Source organism: Cardiocondyla obscurior, linkage group LG04, assembly GCF_019399895.1.
Source record: "Cardiocondyla obscurior isolate alpha-2009 linkage group LG04, Cobs3.1, whole genome shotgun sequence".
In the NCBI taxonomy this organism is placed as follows: Eukaryota; Metazoa; Arthropoda; class Insecta; order Hymenoptera; family Formicidae; genus Cardiocondyla; species Cardiocondyla obscurior.
In genome coordinates this window covers 1281617-1306433 of record NC_091867.1, presented here as the reverse complement: position 1 = coordinate 1306433, position 24817 = coordinate 1281617, and the positions used below count along the sequence as shown (strand labels likewise).

The window sequence follows — 24817 nt, the reverse complement described above, 5'->3', positions numbered from 1 at the left end:
AAAATTGGAATATCTTTAGCACAGACTTTGAAGTAATTCGAGATAAAGACTCGATGATATCCGTCACTCTGTCCATTTCGTTCGGCTCGTGGAGCACTTTCGACATCGTACATGAGATCAATTAACGTCGCCATTATCGCGACGGATATATTTATTCAGACATTAATAGCGGGGGCGTTCGAGTGGACGCTGGCGCGGTAGCAATCGCGATTCCATACAAAGCGCTACGTAATGTTTCCGCGGTCGATTATTTTTATGTCTACATACTAAATAACCCCTACGTTCGAATAATTACTGTATTTGAAATTTCAAGTGCTTGATCGGAGGGTCAATACGTCAAGACGGGCTGGGATAACGCGACTGCAAGTGATTCGATCGGCGGATCGGTCGTTTCGTGTAAAATCCTCTCTATAAAAAATTACGCACGAATTAGCTTTTCAATTGTTTCCGCTTAAAACCGACGCTAATTAATTCTCTCTCGCTTGGCGTGCATCACGCCAAGCGAGAGTCAACGTCGGTTGTTAAGTCGGCGATTTTTAAGTTCGAATTAATTTTAATATTTAATTAATATATCCAGGCAAAGACGGTCTTCGAGATTTTCGAGATCGAGGACGATCTAGTGGAAGTACCGTCTTTGTCTGGACATACTAATTCAATATTACAATAAATCGAACGAAAGTAACAAACAGTTTGTAATTAGGGTTTCTTAAAAAATAGCGCGATTGGGATTTCTTAAAAAAAGGTATCGATAGTATACGGAACCATAGGAGAAATCTCGGAAAGAAGATACTTTGCGCGCGCTGCGCCGTGTCAAATGACGACGACAGTCAAATATGAATTTAAATTCACGCCTCTTGATGTCTCATTTAAATTGCATAATGTTACAGCAAGTTGGGCGGATGAATTTTTGAATTATAAGTCAAAGTTGAAGTAACCACCTGCCGCGAATATACGACGTCGCGACAGCGAGGATGAAGAAAGTTACCCCCCAGGCACTTGGTTACACTTCAAACAGTTAAGGCGGTTGAATGCTAGTAGGAAACCGAGTAACATTTGCATATCCGCGTTACGTGTTTGTAACGAGCGTCAACTCGTTCTCGCTTTTTCTCGCGACGTTCCCTCCGCGAGATATTAGTTTTTATTTTTTTTTTTTTCTTCTTCGCGAAAAGCTCTCTGCGCGGAAATGAACGCGAAAGCGAATTCCGCCGAAATTTCATCTGACAATTGTCTACGTTTTACCCTCCGTCACCCTTTAACGATCTCTAACGCGTCTCAACATTCTTCTGCTACTCTTCCTCCACCTCCGAAATATAATATGCCCTGGAATTACATTTCATCTCTAGCCCCGGCGCGTTTTGAAGAACCTCTTTACGTGTTGCCTGACACGCCAAGTCTTGTGAACTTTCGCGATTCACTCTCGTACACCGATACTTCTTTTATACGGCTGAAAAATATTATATTAATTTTAAGACATTTTTAAATACCGAACGAGAGTAATTTTTGCAATTTTCTTTTTCTTTTTATTTTTTTTTACGCTTGCTTTATTGCTCCTTTATTCACTGTAAAGAATTTTTCTTTTGATCTCGCGCGTTTAATTATACAACACTTTCCAAATATTTTAAGCGTTGTTTTCTATCTTATTCTTTTTTATTTTCTATTTTGCTTTTCGTCCCCTATATATTATTTTGTTTTATCTTACCGCGATGTTGAGATTCAATTAGGATTCGTCATCTTATAGAATAGTCACAGAATTGCGCTGATAATTTCCTTCGTATTTACTCAAAGGGATTGTTTGATGATCCTTATGTTCAGCTGCTCGTAAATATCGATGCGTTATATCTATGCGAATGATAATAGCGCGCAGCGACGATAACCACGCCACGATTGATTCGATTTGGGCCATTGTAATATCCTACCCGCAGAAACCATTGCCTGCTCCTCGACGCGATGCGTTATTAATTACGCCACCGCCGTTGTGTGGTGATGAATGCGCATTAGAAAGTTGAGGTGTCACCTACCGCTAATCGAATGATCGAACAATTCGGACGTCAAGCGCAACTTCCGACGATCATTGTCTTTATTCTTTTTTTTTTTTTTTCTACCGCAGTTTCACGCAAATCTTCAAAAACATGTGTTTTATTTATATCTCAAATTCAACAAAACGTTAATTTTGCTACTGCTACGCGATAACGATGAAATAATTAATTTAATATATTTATTATATATATATATGTGAAACCGATTATGAGTTATTAATTAATTACGTTATTAATTGTTTACTACGTTATTAATTATTACTATCGATCACATGTGCGGGTGACATTATCTGTTCGTAACGAGCGGTTTTAACATTTCAATTGTGAACTTTGCGCGAAAGCGTGATTCTTCTCAACGATCCCTAGTGAGCTTAATGAAAGTCGTAAGATAATATTTTCAGATTACGTAAAATGTGGCGGAGAGAATTTTATTTAGTTTCAATTAGTTAATCGTCTAAAAGTATATCGCCACGGGTTGATAAAAGGGAGAGCGAAGAAAAAGAGAGAGAGAGAGAGAGAGACAATTAAACAGTATGTTAACGCGGATAACGAGATTGTTGTTACATGCGATACGTCTTCGTTCACGAAGGAGTTAAGGTGAGCCGTAAAGAGGGAAAGCGTCGGGTTAATTTTAAACCGTTCCACTGCGCGCTGATTTATCGCTCAAGTCTCACTCTAATCCGGCCGCGGCGTGGTCGATTTCTCTTCTTTCATTTCGATTTCCGGATTAGAAACAGCGATACGTTCACCAATATCCTCCTGTAATTTCATTTTATATAACGGCGATACGTATTTCAATCACCGATTTAAAGTGTCCTCCCGATGTAAACGCTTTTTCAAATGTCACTCGCTGGCGAATCTACCGCGATATCACACTTACCCCCGGTGATTAATTAAAGAAAGTGATCTCGCAGCGTTCTACGTAAAGGAGAGAAAATACGAGAGATAAGATGACCGGATATTGGTAAAATAAAAGATCCTATCTAAAAAAAAAACTCATGCTGATTGGTTTTCTTTTTCTTGTTTAAAAAGCTAATTTATGCGTCACTTACCAATTTTTTAAGATAGGATAAATAATATAATGTAAATGTTTAATGTGGAATGCAACAAAAATTTTCCGTCCCACTTCAACAGACTGCGGACTGTCGGTTGTACATACTTTTAATATTTTCTTTAAATACAACCGGTGTGGTTAAAAATTTTTGATGCATTCCACACATCTTTTTTTTCTCTGAAAGCAATATAATATTAGTACAAATAAATATATGTAATAGATGTATACAGGCGCGCGCCTGTATTTTAATTAAAGGTAATAAGACAATTGTCTTATTTAATTAACTAAATAAAGAATTTGTAAAAAAAAGCATGCGACTTGCCAATCTGCATGAGCACCAGCGGAGTTGTAAAATTCGGGCGGTGGCTGTAACATAAAATAAAACATATTATTGTAGACATGAATATTGGTTAATCAAATTAATAAAAAAAAAAGTAAAAGGGATATTTAATAAAGATTTTATAAAATAAATTTATGCTCACCTAAGAGTTGCTCCGCCGATGCATGATGCTCCTCCTCTGAGATGGGACGTGTCGAGTCATCTTTTCGCGCACTGGAAACTCTCGCGAAATAGTCCACGACACTCACACTCATCAAATATTCACCGCGCACTTTATGACATTATCACTCATAATTTAAATTATTATTAAAACACGGCACCCCGTATTATATACGAAAACGCGAAACTGTACATTAATCACCAACAAATATTCACCGCGCACTTTATTACACTATCACTCGTAGTTTAAATTATTATAAAACAAGGAAAAATTGTTCGACTAGGACTTTAAAACTACTAAAATACGCGTCGCACAATCCGGCGTAACGCGAATCTCTCAAGCAGCAGATGCCAATTTCCCGAATTGCGTGCAGTAGCGCACGCACTATCAGACACGGCTAACCATCCAGAAAACGACACTCCGCGAGGGACCGACGAATACTCCGGCTGTACGACGATCAATTAAAAAATAAATTAAAAACGCGAATTATATCCCGAAAGCGCGAAACAATATTTCGATGACGAGAAAAACGACCTTGTTTTATAATAACTTAAACACGGCACCCCGTATTATATACAAAAACGCGAAACTGTACACTCACACTCACTCACTCACATAATATTCACCGCGCACTTTATTACATTATCACTCGTAGTTTAAATTATTATAAAACAAGGAAAAATTGTTCGAATAGGACTTTAAAACTACTAAAATACGCGTCGCACAATCCGGCGTAACGCGAATCTCTCAAGCAGCAGATGCCAATTTCCCGAATTGCGTGCAGTAGCGCACGCACTATCAGACACGGCTAACCATCCAGAAAACGACACTCCGCGAGGGACCGACGAATACTCCGGCTGTACGACGATCAATTAAAAAAAAAATTGAAAATGCAAATTATATCCCGAAAGCGCGAAACAATATTTCGATGACGAGAAAAACCCTTGTTTTATAATAACTTAAACACGGCACCCCGTATTATATGCGAAAACACAAAACTGTACACTCACCCTCACTCACATAATATTCACCGCGCACTTTATTACATTGTCACTTAGAGCGTAACTTATTATAAAACAAGAAAAAATTATTCGAATAGAAATTGAAAAATACTAAAATACGCATCGCACAATCCGGCGTAACGCGAATCTCTCAAGCAGAAGATGCCGTTTCCCGAATTGCATGTAATAGTAGTGACCGACAATAATGGCATGACTCACTGCGGCAACGGCGACTAACGCGCGTAAGCTAGGGTGAAGTGCGTCAGGCCTTACCGCGGATCGCGTACGTGAGCCCTGGAGTACCGAGAGAAGCGAGAGAACGAGGGAAAAGTTGGAGGAAGGCATCTTCATGCTCTGTTCTGTTCGCGACCGTGCATGTGAGAGAGAACGCACGAGTGATCGCTAAGAAATCATTAGAGGCGCCTATAATGATTTCTTAGCGATCACTCATGCGTTCTCTCTCACACGCACGGTCGTGAACAAAACAGAACATAAAGATGCCTTCCTTCAACTTTTCCCTCGTTCTCTCGCTTCTCTCGGTACTCCAAGGTTCACGCACACGATCCGCGGTAAGGCCTAACGCACTTCACCCTAGCTCACGCGCGTTAGCCGCCGTCGCCACAGTGAGTCAAGTCATCATTGCCGGTCACTGTACACTATTAGCACGTCTTACCAGACAGAAAATCGACACTCCGCGAGAGATAACGCGTACTCCGGCTGTACGACGATCAATTAAAAAATAAATTGAAACGCGAATTACTATATCCCGAAAGCGCGAAACAATATTTCGATCACGAAAAAGCATCCTTGTTTTGTGATAAAATAACGTTCTCCGCGCACTAGATCACTCGCGGGATATTCACGACACTTCCGTTAAATCTTTAAACACGACCCTGAGACGTAAACGTGGTCTAACTGTCACTTTAATCCTTCGGTCGGTGTAACGAACTATACAAAACTTGCACGAAGCATCGATATAAAACGGGCCGCGATATAAAATATTCCTACCGCGGTAGACACTCGCGGGATAATCTACGACACTTCCTTTTAACCTTGGATCCCGACACAAGAATCTAACTGTCACTTCAAGCAAGGCCCACGTCACCTTGTTGCTCGGTCAAAAGTCGTCGGTAGAATGACCGCGGAAACTTCCCCCAACCCCTTCCATGTTTTCCCTACTATCGCGCGGGATATTCTTTACCCCCTCGTGTTACCCCTACCGGGGGGTATTCACTATCCCGCTTCTTATCCCTAACGTCTTTTTTGATAAATTTTCGATTTCGACTCGAGCAATCGATAGCTCAATAAAACATCAAACAGAACAAAATTTTAATCGTAATTTTTCTGTTTCAGATAATACTCTACCATTGAAGGAAGGACCGACCTGACATTCCGCAGACATCCTGAGAGGAGGAGGAGGCCCAGGAAGGGCATCGTGCATCGGCGGAGCAACTTTTAGGTGAGAATTAATTCTTTTTTATAAAATCTTTATAAAAATAAAGCTTTATTTTTATATTAATTGAAATACTAACATGTCTACAGTAATATGTTTTTTTTTATGTTACAGTCACTGGCACTCTACACTCCGCTGAAGCTCATGGTAAGTCACATAATTTTCTTTTCGTAGTTTGTAATTTCTTCTAGTAAAAAAAAAAAAAGAAAAACGTAGCGCTTCTGACCTCGCGGCCACGTGCAATTAATAAAAGCTGAGGCGGCGCGAAGATACGCCGCGCGTGTGTTGTAATTAATCCCCGAATTTTCGCTCGTCAGGAAATCGTATCTCTCGTCACTTCCGCGCGAACAGGAAAGAGAAAAACGAGAATACGTCAGACGTTTTATTACGCGGAGGCCCTCGAGCAGGCAGGCTTGTTATTAACATTTCAGAAAGGCTATTCTTCCCTCGAGAATAAAGAAGGAACGGCAAAAAAAAATAAAAAAAAAAAGACCAATTAATGACTCTCTCAGAGAACGCTTGATTTATCGCTACAAGGTAAACTGGTCGGTCATTATTACTATACTTATCACGAGCGTAAGTTATCTCGCTACAAGAAACAGCGAATAGTTTAGTTTGACGAGACGCGGCAGGCAAGAATCTCAAGAGATTTCTTCCGAAAGTTATTAACGCGCTCGGACCTGCGTGAGGTTTTTTTAATGTTCGTCGATTTAACCATTACCATGGCGAAAGTAATTTAACTATCTTATGCGGCCACCACTTTGCTCATTAACGTAATTAAAAGTAACCGCCGCGAGTCACGGTCGCGTGGCCGCGAGAACTTTTTAGCTTAATATTCTTTTTTTTTTTTTTTCTTTTAACATTTGTGAATTTTAGTATTCTTGAACTCCGAATATACCGATGATTATTTCCAGTAATTAGGTGCACGCTAATAGTAATCGACGTACAGACACAAAACGCGACGAAAGACAAAATGCTACATTACCGAAACACGCCACAAGTAGTTTAATATGACGGCACACGCCTTTCCTTCGGCCTTTGGCCTCAATTTCTAAACAGTTTAATTGTAATTTTAATCTGTCGTCACCACTCACATTGCTACAAAATTATTATTTAAAATAATTAAATATTTCCACCCATTTTAATAATTGCAAAATGTTCCCGGAATTAAATGCTCATCTATTTTCATGAGAATTTTATTGAGAATATAAGAAATGTATTACTAAATACGCTTTATGTGGTTTTTGTTATTTAAAGTCGATAATATTAGTTGCAGCATTGATGGAAACACGTTTTTTTTATAAATCTAATTAAATATTCTACGAGCATACTTTAAACGCAAAATTTTTAGTTTCTTCTTGTAACTTAAGAGAGGTCACTTGTTCTTAGTTAAATTTGCCATTAGTAATATTCCTTGAGGTTTATTAATTGTAAGACTTCAAGATTATATTGTCGGTTGCTTGCTTGTCTGCTTTTCGCAAATTCAGAGCGAAATCTTCAAAGGAACCAAAGTAATTAAAATAGTAAATCTTATTTCAAAGACAAAATGAGAAATACGCGGTTGCTCGTGCAATTTGATAACCGGATAATAACTGTCGAATTCATCTGCATCCCCTCATTGTTTTAAGAAAAATAGCTCTACAAATCGTTACAAGGATGTTTCTCAATTAATCTTGAATCGATTTCTTTTTCTTCACAGCAGAAAATCTATAGGCATGGCATACATTTATAAAATTATTTAATTAAAAAATATTAAAGAGTTTTGTAAAACTGAATTCGGAACGGAATGTCGGAATCGAAAGGTTAAATATTTTCAAATAGAACTTTTTTTTCATTGAAAAGTGAGACAATATAAATTTTTTTAATAATGTAAATAAAATAAAATAAAAAATTGAAAAAGAAAAATTTTTCAATACAGATAGATCGGCTGCAAGTTTTATAAAAGTTCCATTTTCAATTTATTTTTATCATCTTATATGATCACGGATGGAAAACGTCAATAATAAATAAAAAGATGATACATTTTTATTGAGATATATCTTTCATTGATAGCGTACGGTGTTTTGTTCCACATTGATATGAAAAATCTGTTGACAAATCGATAATTAAAACGATATGAAATGAGATTTGGAAAATAGTTTTTTTTTTTTAATTATTAAAGTGGAGAGGCTAGATCTTTTCATTTTACGGCATGAGTTAATTTGACAAGCAAATTTTCAAATTATTTGCTTTGTTTCGGCCAGTTTGAAGTTTAAAAAATGCGACAGTTTATTTCATCTGTTACACGAAACATCGCGCTTCACACTGCCAAATGAGATTTGCCAAATGAGAGACATAAAAGCAAAAAAAAAAGAAATGAAGAAAGAGAAAAACCATGTCGTGGACGATCTCGTTAAGATAAACATCATCCTTTCGTTACGGTCTAGCAACAGTCATGATACAGAATTTTTAATGAAAACAGTTCGTCTTCTGTAGGCACTACACGCCTAATAAAAAAAACGTCGGAAAACTTTTTTGTTTCGCTTTCCTATTTGGCAGAGTTCCTTTTTCTTTTTAAACATCTTAAATATTACGATCATACAATAATACTACACTGTCGCGCACGAAAATGCAAAATCCGTCGCGATACGATTTAATGGAGATTTAAAAAAAACATCGCCTTTTGTTATTTCAATTTTAAAAGCTAGTTCTGCGCTCGTTTTCTCACGCGGTCCGCGAGCAGTTTAAGCACAATACAATTAGATTCGGAGATACGAAGGGTAATAAAAATGAATCTGGGGAAAAACGAGAAAAAGTAGTTTGTAGTTACATTATATTATACATAATTATAATAAAAACTTATATTAACTCCGTATTGAATTACATAAAATTATTATTTAAAAAATAATTTCAACAATCTGTTACGTAAGTCAAAATAAGATTGTAGGTATCTTGATTTATGAAGTCTGCATAATTATAAATAAATCTTGTTCTCTATATAATTCGATATAATTAAGATATAAAATTATATTTATAATTCTTTTACGTAATTGTGTAAAATTAGCACAAACTTTTTCTCCTTTAAATGGCGCTCTCTATGGGCATTACCCCGAGAAAAGAATATTTTTCTTTGAAACCGGCGGAAACCACCTAAAAATTTCATCTTATATATCTTAATTACGGAAAACACAAAATTATTCGCACGAAAGTGACATTTATTTAAAAAGAATGGCATGTGCATTACATTAAAAGAAATATATGTTGCTGCGTTATATTCTACGGTTGAATACACGAAACATAATTTTTAGATTTTTTTTTTTTTTTAATTGATAAGCCTCTCTTGACATCTGATTGCGAATTTTTAGATTTACTTTATCTCATCCAGCAATCTATTTTTTTTTATACGGATTTATCGCGGTTTTCCGGGTGTTTCGGATATCGCCATTAATAGATCAGTTGTCATTTAGCTGAACGTCGAAATCACGTCGTATACCAAATCGTTTACGGTTCGCGTTGAGCAAACCATTTCCGCGAAAAAAAGGAAAAGGAGAAAAAAAAAGAATTCATGTGCGAGAGACGCGTGAAGGGAAAAAGTGCGTTTTTCCACCTCCTTGTCACGTCATCGCGAGGGGGTGGTAAAGGTGGAGGGATGAACGAGGCAGGGCAAGAAGAGGACGCTTGCGCCCCGTGACCGCGTGGCCGCTTTCGAGCGGCCACCTGTGCGCCCACCCTATCTCTTTCTCTTTCTCTCCCTTTTCCACTCTCACCCTGGTCTCTCTCTTTCATCCCCCCGTCGAAAGCACACGGAGGCTTCCCATATATATATATGAAGGGTCCCTCGGTACCGCCACACTTCGCATCATTACCGCCGTAACGTGCGAGCCACTCAATCCCTGCTCGTCTCTCGTCATTTCAGGCTAACGCTCAAGAATTTGCAAAGAATCCGGTGAGTTCAACTCATTCTGCACGTATCTCTTTGTGTCGCTTTCTATCCTCTACATTTTATTCCATTACATTTTTTTTTTTTTATATAGATTTCTGCGCGATATTTTTAAGTTCACGCCTTACGCTTAAAGTGTTTCTGTGCAATTTTTATTTTTTCTAAAACATAAAACTTCGTTATAACGAAATAGATTCCCCTTTTTTTATTTATCAACGAGTTTACTGGTCCGAAACTCAATTAACGTATTTTGTATTTTAGTTTAAGGTTGGAAAAAGTAATATATTTTAATGTTTTCTTTGTAAAGGAAAATTATGGATTGTTTATCGCAGTTTTTTACAACGTAAAGATTAGTGGTTGCAAAAATTTGTGAACAATGTTCCTTTTCAATCAATGATTATTGAAACTAGTTCTTACGGATAAAGCTCCAATGTATCAATGATTTACTTTAATCTCCACAATTATCATTTCCAATTTTATATAATTTGTAATAAATAACTATTTATTATTTCTCTGAATATTTGTAATTTTAATTACGATAAAACCCTGTCACAGGTAATAATTTTTATTTTTCTTTAATCGGATTAAACAATTTATAATTTTATATCAGATTTCATACGCGTTTGTAGCTGTTCATTATTATATTTGATATTATTTTTTTGCTTTAATAGTATTTTAATTGTATTTAAAAAGTACTAAATATTATTAAAAAGTTTGTTATATCTTAAATTTTATTTAGCATTAAAATGAAATCTTTTATTAATTAAAATGACGAAAACGCAGTCAATTATAAATAACTGAAAGTAAAATACTGATTTTTTTGTAATTTAATTAGTTTTTATTTTTCTGTTACTTTTCTCGATAAAAAATACATCAGGTGTGAGAAAATAATGATTTTCTACATTTATCAATTAGTGTATCTGCGTGTCACGTACGTTTTTATTTTATCGAACAGATTAAAAAGTCATAAAGTGTGTCGCTACAATAAATCTATCGAGAAACTGTACATTGCATTCTGTAATTGTATCGTTTTTTACATGATTAAATTTCCAAATTAATTAGTAGCTATCAGTATATATATATATTAAAAGATTTAACAAATATAAAATTATTTTTTAATTACATATACGTGAATGTGAATATGGATTGATACAAATGAACGAACAGAAACTGTAAATCTTATAGTTTTACAATTAAAAACTTGTAGGATAATATAGTTTGTTAATAAAAAGATGTTGATAGAACATTTGACGCATCCAAAAAAAAAAAAGAAAATTACAATTTCGTTGAAGTATTGTAATGTTTCTTTAAATACTTATTTTTGTAAAATTAAAAGTTGAAAAAGAATTAAACGCAGTTACACGCGCGCGTACATCCAATTAATAGAAATTTTAAACATAAAACGTTTTCGTGCTTTTCATAAAAATTGAGTACGCTGTCTTTATGATTATGATGCACGTAATCCATTGAAAATATCCGATGGCGCGGTCATTACTATTTTTTTTTTATCGCAATGTAATGGGTGATAAATTACTAACGCAGGTCAAAGGTATAAAAGAGAGGACAAGGGAAAAATTGACATTTCGTGGCCGGCTTATACGCGATTACATAATCGATATATTTTGCGAACTCTGGAATAGTTTATAATTATTTTTACATATACAATTATAATAGCATATATAATTATTTTCAACTTGCGTGATATTTTTTAATATATGTGCATTATATATGTTGCATATTTAATATGACAAATTGTTATTGCTGATTTATGTTTACGCTTAAAATTACACACTACATGTATGTCGCTGTTGTGTATCATGACAATATCGGCATAATTATTCAACGTGATTTGTTTGCGTTCTAAATAGAAAGACTTAGCCTCCATTCGTCGGATATTACGCGCGGAAATAAATTGAAACGAAAGCGATTGTATGTGGAACTGAAGCTAATCGGAATTAAAGATTTTTTTTTTTTTTTTTTTTTCCAGTTTTGCTATCTGCATTACCTTTACCATTTTAGTAATGACAATTTTATGGACATATTTTTAATTTTTTTCGTATTATTAATTAATGCTCTGTACAAGCAGTGTGTTTTATTAAAACACTTTTTTTTTTTTTACATAATTATTATTCGAAATGTTAGTTTCAACGCGTACGCCTTGTTACTTTTTGTCGCGGGATTACGTAGATTATAAATTTTACCGCAAGAGATTTCAGCGCGGGGTATACTCACACGTGAACTCGGACATACGCGATTTATTCGTAAATAACAAGCCGCACATTTTAAATCCGCTTCTCTTAGGAGCTTTCCGCAGTGCGCGTCCACAGTTTGTCGTACTTGCATGTCAACCGGAAATGCGAAGGTGGTAGGTAGTTATTACGAAATAAGTACACCTGCCGCGTTAAATACCTACCGCCGTTGCACAACCAAAAGTTATTTAATTTCAATCCCGTGATCTCACCCCGTTCGTTATACGCGCGTATGTGACGCCAGGAAAATTATCTGAGCTATCGATAATCGGACGAGCTTGAATTTTTACGAGATAACAATAATTGTACGTAAATAAACCCTGGCGAGAGCTCGAGCGAGGTAATTCGCTGCGTAAACGAAAAACTCTTGACGCCTCTGAGAAAACGGCTATCGATTATGATTTTATGAGAAAAGCCGTATCCAAAATCGGCACTTGTTTGTAATTCGGTTGCGTAACAAACTGTGCTCTTCGTCCTTGCTCGTTTATTAAGACGTTTCACTAATGACTAATTAGCGCGAATGATAATTACGGATATCGTTACGTGGAGGCTGAACGTCGATGAAGTCGCGATAATCGATTTCTCTTTTCTCGTGGTGCATCATTTGCTTAATTATTGATATTATATTCGCTGGTGATTGCACAACAAATTCAGTTATTTTTCTTGAGCGCCGGCAGATAAATACGTTAAAAGTCGGTGTGACGCACGAGGAATGTCCACAGGCAAAAATAGTCGGCGGGGAAAAAATACAATTTTGCCATCTTCTTAACGATACACGTAAATTATTTATGTTCTTTAAAAGCCTGCGCGGCACGAACCGAGTAAAAGGATGGGCAATTATTGCCTCGGAAAGCTCAACAAATTGCCGTTAATCAAGGACTGAGAAACGTAGAATACTCTTGGAATATTCCTCCACATTATTATTACCTGCAACTTTCTCTTTCAGAAAGTTTTCGAATTTCGCATTATGACTTAATTCTTTTTTTCAAAGATAATGAAATGCTCGACTCGTTAATAACAAAAGTTTCTGACGTTTAAACAGTGACAGTAACTCTCAGGCGATTTTTTTTTTTCCTTTTTTTTTTTACTTAAAATGTTTGACATGCTGTTATACGATTGCGTAATTTTTGTTATGAAGATATTTCAAAGATATTTGAAATTATTATCCGAGTCGTTTGGTTTCCGTGCAAACTTGGTCTTTTTTGAAAATTACACCCTGAGAAAATCTTGATTGAAAGCTTAATTACTAATTGTACGCGATTCAACGGTAATTTAGCTATCCCCAAGGAAGTAGTCTACTATTGAGGGATGATGAAGAAATTGTCTTTAAAGATGTTGCCCTTTTTTTATCACAGTTTTATACATGCAAAACAGATTTGTAAATTTTCCAACGCAATCGCGATAAACATTTGTTGTACTAAAAAAAAAAAAAAAAAAAAAAAATTGAATAAACTGCAAAGTATATTTGCAGACTTATGTTAGTTTTTTAATTATATGTACGTCAGTTTTCATCAGTTAACGTCAGTTTACTTGAGTTTTTATTTCATTATACATATACGTACATAATAAATTTTATTTTTATTTAAATTTATATATTGTATATTCTAAAATATACATTTTTTTTTTTTTTTACATTTATATTCTAATATTCCCTTCACGTTTTTTGCGTTTCGCGACTTGTATTATAAATTGAATTTTATTCTAAACTCTGAGACTGATATATTGTCTAAAGTGGACTTGATAAAGCAATTACGGGATCGGGGTGTATTGCGTTTGTGTACGAACCTCGAACACGCGAAAACGATTAAACGAATTTACCTCAGTCAATGCGGCGTGAGTAATCAATAGATACGCTATAATTCGTCCCCGTAGAATCGAATTGGGTTCGACAACTTGGACTCTATCAAACACGATAACAATCAGAGACTGTCACGACATAAATAACGACTTATGCTTAATCTCCCGATTCACGTATGCACCGAGACAGAATTCCAAATTAATCGACTTAATAAATTCTTGACATTAAGGATACTACATTTTACACAATATATTAAATTTTAATTAAAATTATTATTTGATCCGCGCATTCTTAATAAATACTAAGCATCACAAAGCGCGGGCTTTGCGCGAGGCGTTATTTCCTTTTACTTCTTCTACTTTATAAAGAAAACAGTTTTATATTTAATCATTTTTAGCAAACGAACTGCGAATGTACGTACTTTATATGGTACTTTAAGCACCTTTTGTTTCTTGAAATGTAATTTAAATCCACTTTTATTTTATTATTTAATAAATGTTTGAATTTATAATTGGATGAAATAACAAAATATTGTCTGGGGAAAGAGAATTGCATAAAACATATACAACGTAATCTATAATAAATTAATCAAATGTATTTGATATAAAACGATATACTGTTATTTTTCCGCGTTTCTCTTGCTTACAGTGAGGAAAGAATAATATTGGCCGAATGCCGCGTGATTTATTTAAAATACATTTCGCGCTCTCGTCCAGAGAAATTTGCGCGCAATAATTTTTTTTTCTCCTGTTTTTAGACAAGCCGTCGTATCGTTTGTACGTTTTGTTATTCTGAAAAATTTTAACTAACTTCTAGCAGCAAGGGAATGCAAATTATACCAGCGTTAATGGACTTTTCATCCTTGGCAAATAAAAGCGTAATATGTTTACGCTTCCGCCGCACGATTAATGCTAAGGATAAAAATATTAGAAATGAGAGAGCGTAACATTGTTATAACGGTTCCACGACGTGAAAATCATCGTCAATGTAAATCTTGAAGGAGGCGTGTCGCTCGTGCAAGCCGATCCTTGTAATGGGTTAACGTGGAAATTGTCACCGCCGAAGACTACGCGGCCGAAACGTCGGCGGTGACAATTTCGAAATTAATATACCGTTCGAAGCAGAGATTCTGAATGCTTTTGCTATTGAGGCCACCCTCGAGTGACGGACTGTGGCGGTAAACAAGTTGAAAATGATTATTCGATATGGAAGTGTCACGTTCAAGCGACACTTCCGAAGCGTGTCATCCAGTTCGATGTTGTGCCAAAAATTAACATGCACGTAACGTACACTTGATTCTACAATGTGACTTGCACACGCTCACGGGACACACGTTGCTTCCACGAGATTCGCTCTATCAGGTGTAATCAAATACAGGTGGATAAATTATTCAGAATGCGCCCGGTACGCGATATCGATAGCTCCCTTTTCTTCTTCTTACCTTCTCGTCTTGCCACTTGAGCTGCCGTACGACATAAATGAAATAACGTAGCGAACTAGATACTGACACCGCCGAACTAGAAATATATAGTTCGTTAATATCGTGACCTCGACGGTATCGATAACGCGATCCTTTGAGAGTCGTGGGGTGTGCTTTAACTTCTGAATGGGCTGTGAAATTTTGTCGACGTTAAGCTGAAAAGTATTCCTAGATTTTCGATGAGAAAATTACAAAATGGTGTAACGTCAGTTACGATATTTGACAAATTGCTTTATTAACGATTTTATAAAATTATTTCTCTTCTTTCTCGCCACTTTTTCAAGTATTAAATGCTTTGATCGGTCAAAATTGCGTTATTTCCAGCGACATCCACGTCGTTTTCACATGAGCGACGTCTCTCTCGAGCAGATAATATCGTTTAATGGCGAAGCTCATACTTGGCTCGATTGTAGCAGTCTTGAATTTATCTTCCCTCGTTTATACGCCAAACGTTTTGCGGTGTCTAAATGTCACGTGGGGGAATTACATCAGCGACATATGTTGCATGTATTTCAATGCGGTCGAAGCTTCTAAGCGTAAATTCGAGCGAAACTATCGTCACGTTATATCGTGCTGGCATGGTCCATCGCTCGTGTGATGAATTATCGTGGCAATCCTTTTGTTATTGCAATATGAAAAAGGAGAGAAAAAAAAAGGAAAAAAAAAAAAATAAAATAAAGCGAGGGAAAGCCATTTTTGTCAAGCCGATTAGATAACGCGCCCGGCACATCTGCGCGTACTCCGCCGCGCGCACATGCTTGGAGCAAAACACCTTTCGAGATCGATCGAGAAATTTTAGTCACGTGTAAAATTGTTTGCTCGGTTTCAGAGGACAGAAGAAAGCGTTATGGACGTTAAACGCTGTGCAGCTTTCGTCATTCTTTTCGTCGTGATAGTCGGCTGTGTGAACGGCACCGAGAACTACATGGATTATGGGGGTGAGTTACTCTCGTTTCACATATCGCTTGTCAGTCGCTTGAAGGGATAACGCACGAAGAACAGTCGCATTTTATTATTTCTTAATTTTCTCTTTGTCTTTCTTTCTTTCTCTCTTTTTTTCCAACAAATATTTATGTGCTGTAGTTGAAATTGGAGTAAATCCAATTTCAAGAAAGTTGCTGGAAACAATACGGCGTTATTGACTTGGTTTATGTTGCATTTAATATATAGTGTAACTCGTAGATTTATATCCTTGAAATAATCTGCTTGCTTTCCTGTATTTTTTTATTTTTTTTTTTAATAACAATTGTAACAAAAACAAGCTTCTCACAATACTTCTGTACAACTTGTCGTTCTGACAAATTCTGATTATGAATACTTTCGTTCTTTCAGTGTAGAGTCGCGTTTTTTCCGAGCTATTCTCTCGTGCCATAACTCTCATTAAAATTTCACTCATACCGAGTATGATAACACGTTTTGTATTCCATTAATACGTGGTAATGCCGCATATCAACGCGAGACCGTTGCCAGCGAGTCTCCTACAATATAATTAATGATCGCGAAGAATGGCTTATTAAGCCACCGACTTCTAGACTGCAGCAAAAAAATGTAAATCTAATTAAACTTATCATCACATTGCATTCGTTAATCTAACAGCTTTGCTCTACATTCAGTTAGTTTATTAGCGGCAGGTTAAAAATTTTTTTTCTATTGTTTAAGACATTCGTGCGTTGTTAAAGAGAAATAATTTTTTTTCCAACAATTTTAATACAGACATTTGTATACAGCGTATACCTATATTATACAGACTTGGTATTTATTTCGTCGGAAGTGTTCTTGCGATAAAAATAATTTTTTTCCATTACAATAAATAAATAATTGCAGAGCGCGGTGCTAACGCAAGTTGATCCAGGATAATTAGGAATTATGTAATATTCTCGCCGCGAGATAAACTTAGTAAATCCAGCCCGATTACATCGATCGACCTGCGTATCACTTTTATCGCAGCTCTTAATCGCTGTGTACGATCGGTCAAATCTCTCTCCATTTAATAGCAAAAGCTCGTAAGGGGGTGGTTGCGCTCCATCATCACGATCTCACTTTCTCAAGTAGTGCCAAAACGACCTGTCGCAATGTCGTTGTTTCAAGCGATTTATCTGTTAGGGTTCTTTCGCCATAAGCGTTTCATCAATACGTTCCACTTGCGCACGAACAAATTCCAGTATGTGGTCTTGCCGCAAACCGCAAAAGCGTTCAGTCGAGCGTCACAAACATCGATGTCAGCTCCATTTGCTGTACTTCGTATACATTTTAACTCTTTTTTTTTTCTCTCTCTCTCTCTCTCTTTTTTTTCTTAGTGGAAGTATCAATCTTCCTTCTCGAGAATGAATGTCCTTGTAATTGCAATGTATTATTTACGAAATTGTCTGAAATTGCGTGGAAGTATTAGAAAAGTTGTAATCTAAGCGAGCAATTTAGCTCCATAGAGATAGTAACGTTTAATGCAATATAGTCTGGATTATAACGCAACGAGCGGTGAGGCGCGTTATGATAGTCAACAGGTGCATCGGACAACCCCGTCAGCTTTCAAACCCGCGTACCCATTAATTTTGTTCCTTTTTGCAGGACAAATAATTTGCGTTTGGCGCAGAGGTCGAAATACCGCAGTTTTAATATTTCTCGTATTTTACAAAAAAAAAAAAAAAAATAACAAAAAATCTTTTTTTTTTACGCAAGAAACGGAGTTTGTCCGATCGATTATTGCGGTTTGGAATAAAAAAGAACCGTGAAAACGAGTTTCACATCATTGCACGTCCTCGAATTTTACCACGCAAGTTTTTCATTGAGTTGAAAGGTGTCTGTTCAATCGGAAAATGGTCCCCCTGTTTGCCTTTGTAGGGATATTGAAACACGTGGAAAAATTTCTATCGTCTGTGTTCTTGCAAGGCCGTAGCCATATTATTTTGTTACAATAAAAAAATCACTTTTTTTTTATTGGTAAACTGCGCAGGTTTATCGAATTATTATTTTTTTTTTAAGTACAGAGATATGTGCAACGTCGTCATGTACTTGTCTCAAATCTTTTTTTTTCCTTTGCGCGCCCCGATTATTTTCACCGGCGACTTAAGAACGCGTCTTAAAATATTTTAATACTTCGATAAATAAAATTACAATTCTTCGCAATTTATTTTATGCAAACAAAGGGTACGTAGTCGTAAAGTATTAGCAGATATAAAATTTAATTCCGCCGAGCGCTTTACGACCAGTAGTAGTCGAGCCACCGAGGTTTTTCAAATTGTTCGAAAAACATTTGCTGTCTATAAATCTTGTGGATATGCCATGAACCTGTGTGTCTTTATTTTAATAAAAAAAAAAGGGGGAAAAGGGAAATAGTATTGATATCAAAAACGTTAATAATTTTGAAATTCTGAATGTACGTCAAGATATAAATATACATGTGTGATAAACGACGTGTCAGATAACGTCACCATGGAATACATATTTTTTTCTATTTTTTTTATATACCTATATATATATACATATATATTCATATAAATATAGAACGACCAATGTGGATGAATAAAAGTAAATAATTGTTATAACGGACGTTACCTACGATAGTAACCGTATAAACGCTCACCAAATCGTACGACCATGCACGCCCATACGAAGAACGCTACTTATCGTAAAACGGTTTAATGCCGTATAAAACGAACGTACTTGTGCAGCGTCTACTTTCTATTTTCTCGTACGGATGATCGTACAGATGGATACGCGCATCGCACACGCGTCTGATTTACATTCTTTCGAGACGGAGGTTTCGCCAAACACGTGTATCCGCGAAAGGGTTGCGCTCGGCACGCATTTCCAGAATCGGCGAGACGTTATTTCTCATTGACGTCATAAAGCGGCGTGGAAAATATAAAAAAAAAAAAAAACGCGAACAAAAACTTGTGGTAATTATTCAAAGATTTACTCGCGATAGAACTCGTTATATTTGTTAATATTGATGAGATGCAGCGTGCAATAATCGAGATATCATCCGAGCGGGATTAAGTTTCACGAATGGATTTGTTCGCCGCGTTATATCGACGTGGATCAATATGCATAAGATAAAAAAAGAAAAGAATAATGTTTTTCGTTTTCTTTTTTTCTTTTCTCTTTTTTTTCTCTCTCTCTCTTTTTGCCGCTCGTTAAACCCCGTTTCCTGTCACGTTATGTCGTTATTAGTTTTGTACGTACGCGTTGTATGTAAATGCGCATATTCATATTTGCAGAAGAAATGGCAGAAAAAACACCGGCAGAGAACATCCATGAGTTGTATAGGCTTCTGTTGCAACGTAACGCGCTGGAGAACGGTTTGGGCGGCATTCCTTTGGAGCACCTAATGATTCGGAAGTCGCAGCGATCGCCGTCGCTACGTCTTCGATTCGGTCGTTCCGGACCACACGTCTCTGTAAGTTTTCTTTGGAACACACTAGTAGACAAAGAGTAGAAGTTGGATGCGTTCGGGGAGTCGCTACTCGTGCAATTTAGCTACTATCTTTTTCTTTTTCTTCCTCGCTAATGCGTAACATTAAATGAAGAAGATAGTTGGTAAATTGCACGAATAGCAGCTCCCCGAACGCACCCTAAGTCTTCATAATTTCGAATGTTCTTTAGTCTCAAATTTTGTCGTTTGCTCGAGGTGCCTCAGGCTTTTGCTCATATTCATTTCTGTATTTATATGCACACAAGCACAATTTCATGATGTCCCTTGGAGAAAGTGGAAGATATTTAATTAATTACGTTAGATTTAATTTTCCGTCCTACGTGTGTGTTTTTTATTTTTAACGTAGTTTTTTTTTCTTTTTTTTTTTAATTTTTTTCTTTCATTTTACGTGCGTTTAGTGGCTCACGCAGGTACTTAGATAAGAAGGCAATTTAAAATTTTTATGGAGTGCGACGCGGCCAATTAAAAATGAGACGGCGTATTAAAATACGCAAATTAAAAACATTTATATAATTTCTCGTAATGCGGTATATTTTCATGTCGATCAAAATTCTCTCCGAAATAGATACGCTTGTTTTGCATGAATTACTTTTGTTTCCGGAATCCACGCGGTTTAATTCATAATGCTCTCCGAGCCCTCTTTGCATTCTATTCTCAATGTGCCAGGTATTCCCTGGGAGATTAATTTTCTCGTAATTAGTGAGAGTGACGCAACTCTTGCAAGCTGAAGTGTGGCCACGAACGTGCATGCCGGCTGTCTCGTAGGACGACAAAAATAGGGATTGTAACATGATAATTAGAAAAAGTAAGGAAAGCAACCGCCTAATAAGTTTTCGGTGTATTTACGTAAAACCTTAATCGAGAAGAGCGAAGTCACTGAATCGAATTCCCGCGAATAGACAATATTATTTCGCAAGTGAAATTAATTTTCGTTCGTATACGCCACGTGCATGTTGCAAGGCTCGGCAATGCGTGCCAAGTATTTTGCAGATTTATCTCCTTTTTCCTATTTTTTAATTGGAGTCAAATTTAGAATTTTGTAATGGGATTTAATAATACCACTTCGATATAGACTTTCTTTTTATTTTATTTAACATTTACAACGTTTTACAAAGTAAAATTGCACTTCGTGCAAAAGTACAAAATTGCTCACGGCCTTCTGTGTAACGATTCTCGGTATCAGGGTGACCGAAACTTTATCACTTACCGGGATGTATTTCAGTCGCTGAACTTATATGTCCAAAGAGAGGTGATATGAAAGAAATTGTATGAATCGTCGGCGCATCCCGCGCTTCTCGCAAGAAAATTAATTTACACATCTCTCTTTTAATAAAATGCCCGGGCGTATGTTCAAGGAAACAAATTCCTTTCGTACGTCGTAGTGCATGCTCTTTAACGTAGGAAACGAGCAAACAGTCTCCGGTACTCTCTGGATCTCGAGCAAGCGTACATGTTTGCTTAAAATAGGCGTGCCTCCCTACATTTTATCTCGTACATAGATACGTACATATAAGTACGATGGGAAAAAAACAATGCAATTTTGTCTCGTAAAGATCCGCGAAGGAACGTGAATTATAACAAATCAATTTCACCCATATTTCATTACGATTTCGATTTTTGCATTCTGAAAAACGAGAGACACGTACCGACGCGAACATTGCGCGAGACATTGCGAAGGTATGTGCCCTCGTTCCTAACTAACAGCACGCTCGCCCAGTGATATCAGCCAGAAAAGGAACAGATACGAAATTCTCATCCTGAAAAGCCCGGCAGAGCAACATTACAACGCTTCGTGCCCAGCGAAGCGCGGAATCTTTTTAACAACGGCATGCAATATATTGTCACATCTGTATTACGAACGTGCCGAAAAAGCTTTGTTCTCTCAACCGCGCGATTGACCCCAGAGAAATTATCAGAAATCAGCATTTATCTTCTCACGAGCGATCGATTTCACGTTCATTTTTCTTCACGCTCACGGTTTATTCTCGCTTAATGTCTCAGTAAATTATAAATGACTGTAATAATTCAACTGAACTAACTTATTCCCCGACTACGATGAAACGAGCAACTACTAGACTCTCGCTCCTCGATCGTCGGAATTTACGCATTCGGTTGCCACGAGGGGGAAAACTTCTCGTTCCGTCGCGCTTGACAAGTATCTCGCTCCTTCCTCCCTTCTGTAAAAAGTTCCCTCCCGTGTGTAGAAGGGCGTAATGCCATGAAACTTGTAACGTGTATCTTCGCAATCACGATGCGGGACTTGAGTGCGAATTCCAAAGGGTGACGTGACACATTATTGGAATTCTGATTCGGATTAGCGAAACTACGCCGACGTAGCATCGATCCCGATACGTAGACGTGGTTTGAGATTAAAAAAAAAAACTACTCTTCCTTTATTCAACATCGCAATTACGTGTCGTAATGCACGTGTAAAAAAAAAGAAAAAGAAAACACCAAATTAATAATAAAGATGTCTCGTAATAAAATCTCAGACTCGTAAATTATAATATGAATACAATCGGTGGTAAATTAGAACGTGTGCCGTTGACTGTAATGATAAAGGGAAGTGCTTTTCCCTAACAAAAATTGGACTACAATTTCCTATTCAATTGCACGCCGTGCAATTTTCTCGATGAAATAAGAATCGAATTCATCTACATCAAGGAGCTCTTCCTTCCTCCAGCTGCCTAGCTTCCCTAAATTGCATTCAAATGACAAACTATGTTGACGAAAAATATACACGTGTGCTTAATCTGTCTCCAGTTGAGCACACCTCATGTATTGCAATTTTTTACATATCTTCAATAACACATTTTTAGTTTCATTCGGTCATTCTTTACATTTTATCCTGATGTGTCTTGCTTTCTTCAGGTTCACGATACGCCGTCGCGGTGGGATTCTCTTTCAAATATTCTGCTCAATTTCGTTGTCCCGAGATTCACGGATTTGGCACGCAGCGCGCGAGCAATTAATTGAATTTTCACGAACAATTGAGTAATTAGCGTCCTTTCGCGGTGTGTTATGTTACAGGCGGGAGCTCTGCCGAGACCCTTGGGTGCGGCGGCGGGATACGACGATAACAATTAATCGCCGGGGGCCGATCCAGGAGCATCTTTCCGATTTATTTCCTGATGAAAACGCGCGACTGCTCTCTTTCTCTCTTGTACAACATAAATTAACTCATATGTAACTCATCGTCATCGCGTAGCTGGTCCTGCGCGCGCGCGCTTCCCATTTATCGTTCATTCTTACGTTATTTTTTGAAAGGAAGCGAAGCAAAGTGATGCAGATAATTACGCGCACAATTAGGCTGATCGGCGTGTAAGAAAGAAAACGGAGTTCGTCATTGTTCACAGGTTTTATTCGCGCGCGCGCGCTAATTTGGAACAATCCACGGAACGATTTTACTTTCATACGATAGTTAACTGTTTCGTTTCGCATGCGGTTCCATAAAATTCACGATACTACTCAACTCGAGGCGAACACGGTCCACGAGATCTTTTCCGCAGACCTTGTCATTCTGTCTCCTTGTCACTTCCGTTAATTAGTGGTAGAACTGTAAAAGGACACTTGGCCTAAGTCCTTCGATGTGGATAACAATCTAAACGCTTCAATCGCTACGAATACAATTGTTCCTTCGAATTTAATTACAAGCGTCAACGTGAAAAGGATTTAAAACAAAAATTACTTCGCGTTGTGTGCGATAATGTGCATCCCCAAATCTTTCGGGCAATTTATCTCAGCAGTGACTCGAAAAATAACAGATTTGAATTAAAAAAAAAAATACATAAGACGTACTTTTAAATTTAATTAACATTTAATATTTTAATTGTCAACTTCCTTCAAATTAACGTAATACAATTAGATTGATTGATGTAGAACATTATTCAGCTGTTTGGACTATTAAATTTTTTTGAAAGCTCTCTTTCTTCTATAAATTTGCAATTTTACAATTAAATCTTTTACTGATTATTGCTTTAAAAAAAATGTATATATATAATTTACCGTAAAGTTTATCTACAGGATTATTTAATGATTTTGAAGTATAATATAATTTTCAACAGCTGGCCTGTTGGTCCGTCAATCGGTAGGCGTAGTATTCTTGCGTTAAATGTGCCAAATAATATGATCGTTGTATTATAAAAAAGAAAAAGCATCTGCGTTATCTCTAACGTATACATAGCAGAAGTTGTAATAATTTAAATAAACTTTACGGGGGATTGATGTGAAATGCGAGCTATTTATCAATATAATCACTTCGTCGCAGAAAGAGGGTCGCGTCTCAATTATGTCGATATGTCAATTTGCAAAATTAAAAATAAATTATTATGTAACACTGTGTCACATTTATTCCTCTGCAGCAAATATGTTCTACAAGATTTTTAATCTCCCATACTAATCCTGCGATAGAACGCTCTCCGTGGCGACTGTATATTCCATGAATGCGTCATCTACGAGCGAAATTACCGGCGTCGCAATTGCGTTAGTTGTATTAATGAAATAATAATAGTTAGACTTCGGCATGGGGAAGTTTTGACGATCGTGGCGGTAGCGTCTAATCTAAATAACGAGGAAAGAATAGGAAAAGAACGAGGAAAACGCCTAATTCGCATAACTAAAAGGATTTCCTCATCCTCCGAACGGATTAAAAAGCTCGTGAAAACTTTTAAAGAGTAAACACTTGTAAAATCGGAATTGAAAACTTTCGGTGCCGGTGAAGTAGTTGGCACAAACTCCTTCGAATGAGAAAACTGTCGACCGTTTACTTCTAGATGCATTATGTAAAATGCGAAAAACGCGCGGGCTGCACTTAGGTGCGAAATATCTTATTTTCGAAAGCTATAAATGCCAGAGAAATATTTCGCGTGAATGAAATATCTCTCTGTAACATGTGT

At 36.8% G+C, this 24817-nt stretch overlaps 1 protein-coding gene across 1 annotated transcript; it reads left to right on the top strand.

Annotated features, from left to right (window-relative positions):
• Window positions 1–9853: 9853 nt before the first annotated feature.
• Window positions 9854–24256, top strand: LOC139101471 (short neuropeptide F). Its single transcript, XM_070654626.1, has 4 exons — window positions 9854–9969; window positions 16320–16428; window positions 19708–19886; window positions 22953–24256. Exons 2-4 carry the CDS (start codon window positions 16338–16340, stop codon window positions 23007–23009), a joined length of 327 nt encoding a protein of 108 aa, XP_070510727.1. The 5' UTR covers window positions 9854–9969; window positions 16320–16337; the 3' UTR covers window positions 23010–24256.
• The last annotated feature ends 561 nt before the right edge of the window (window positions 24257–24817 follow it).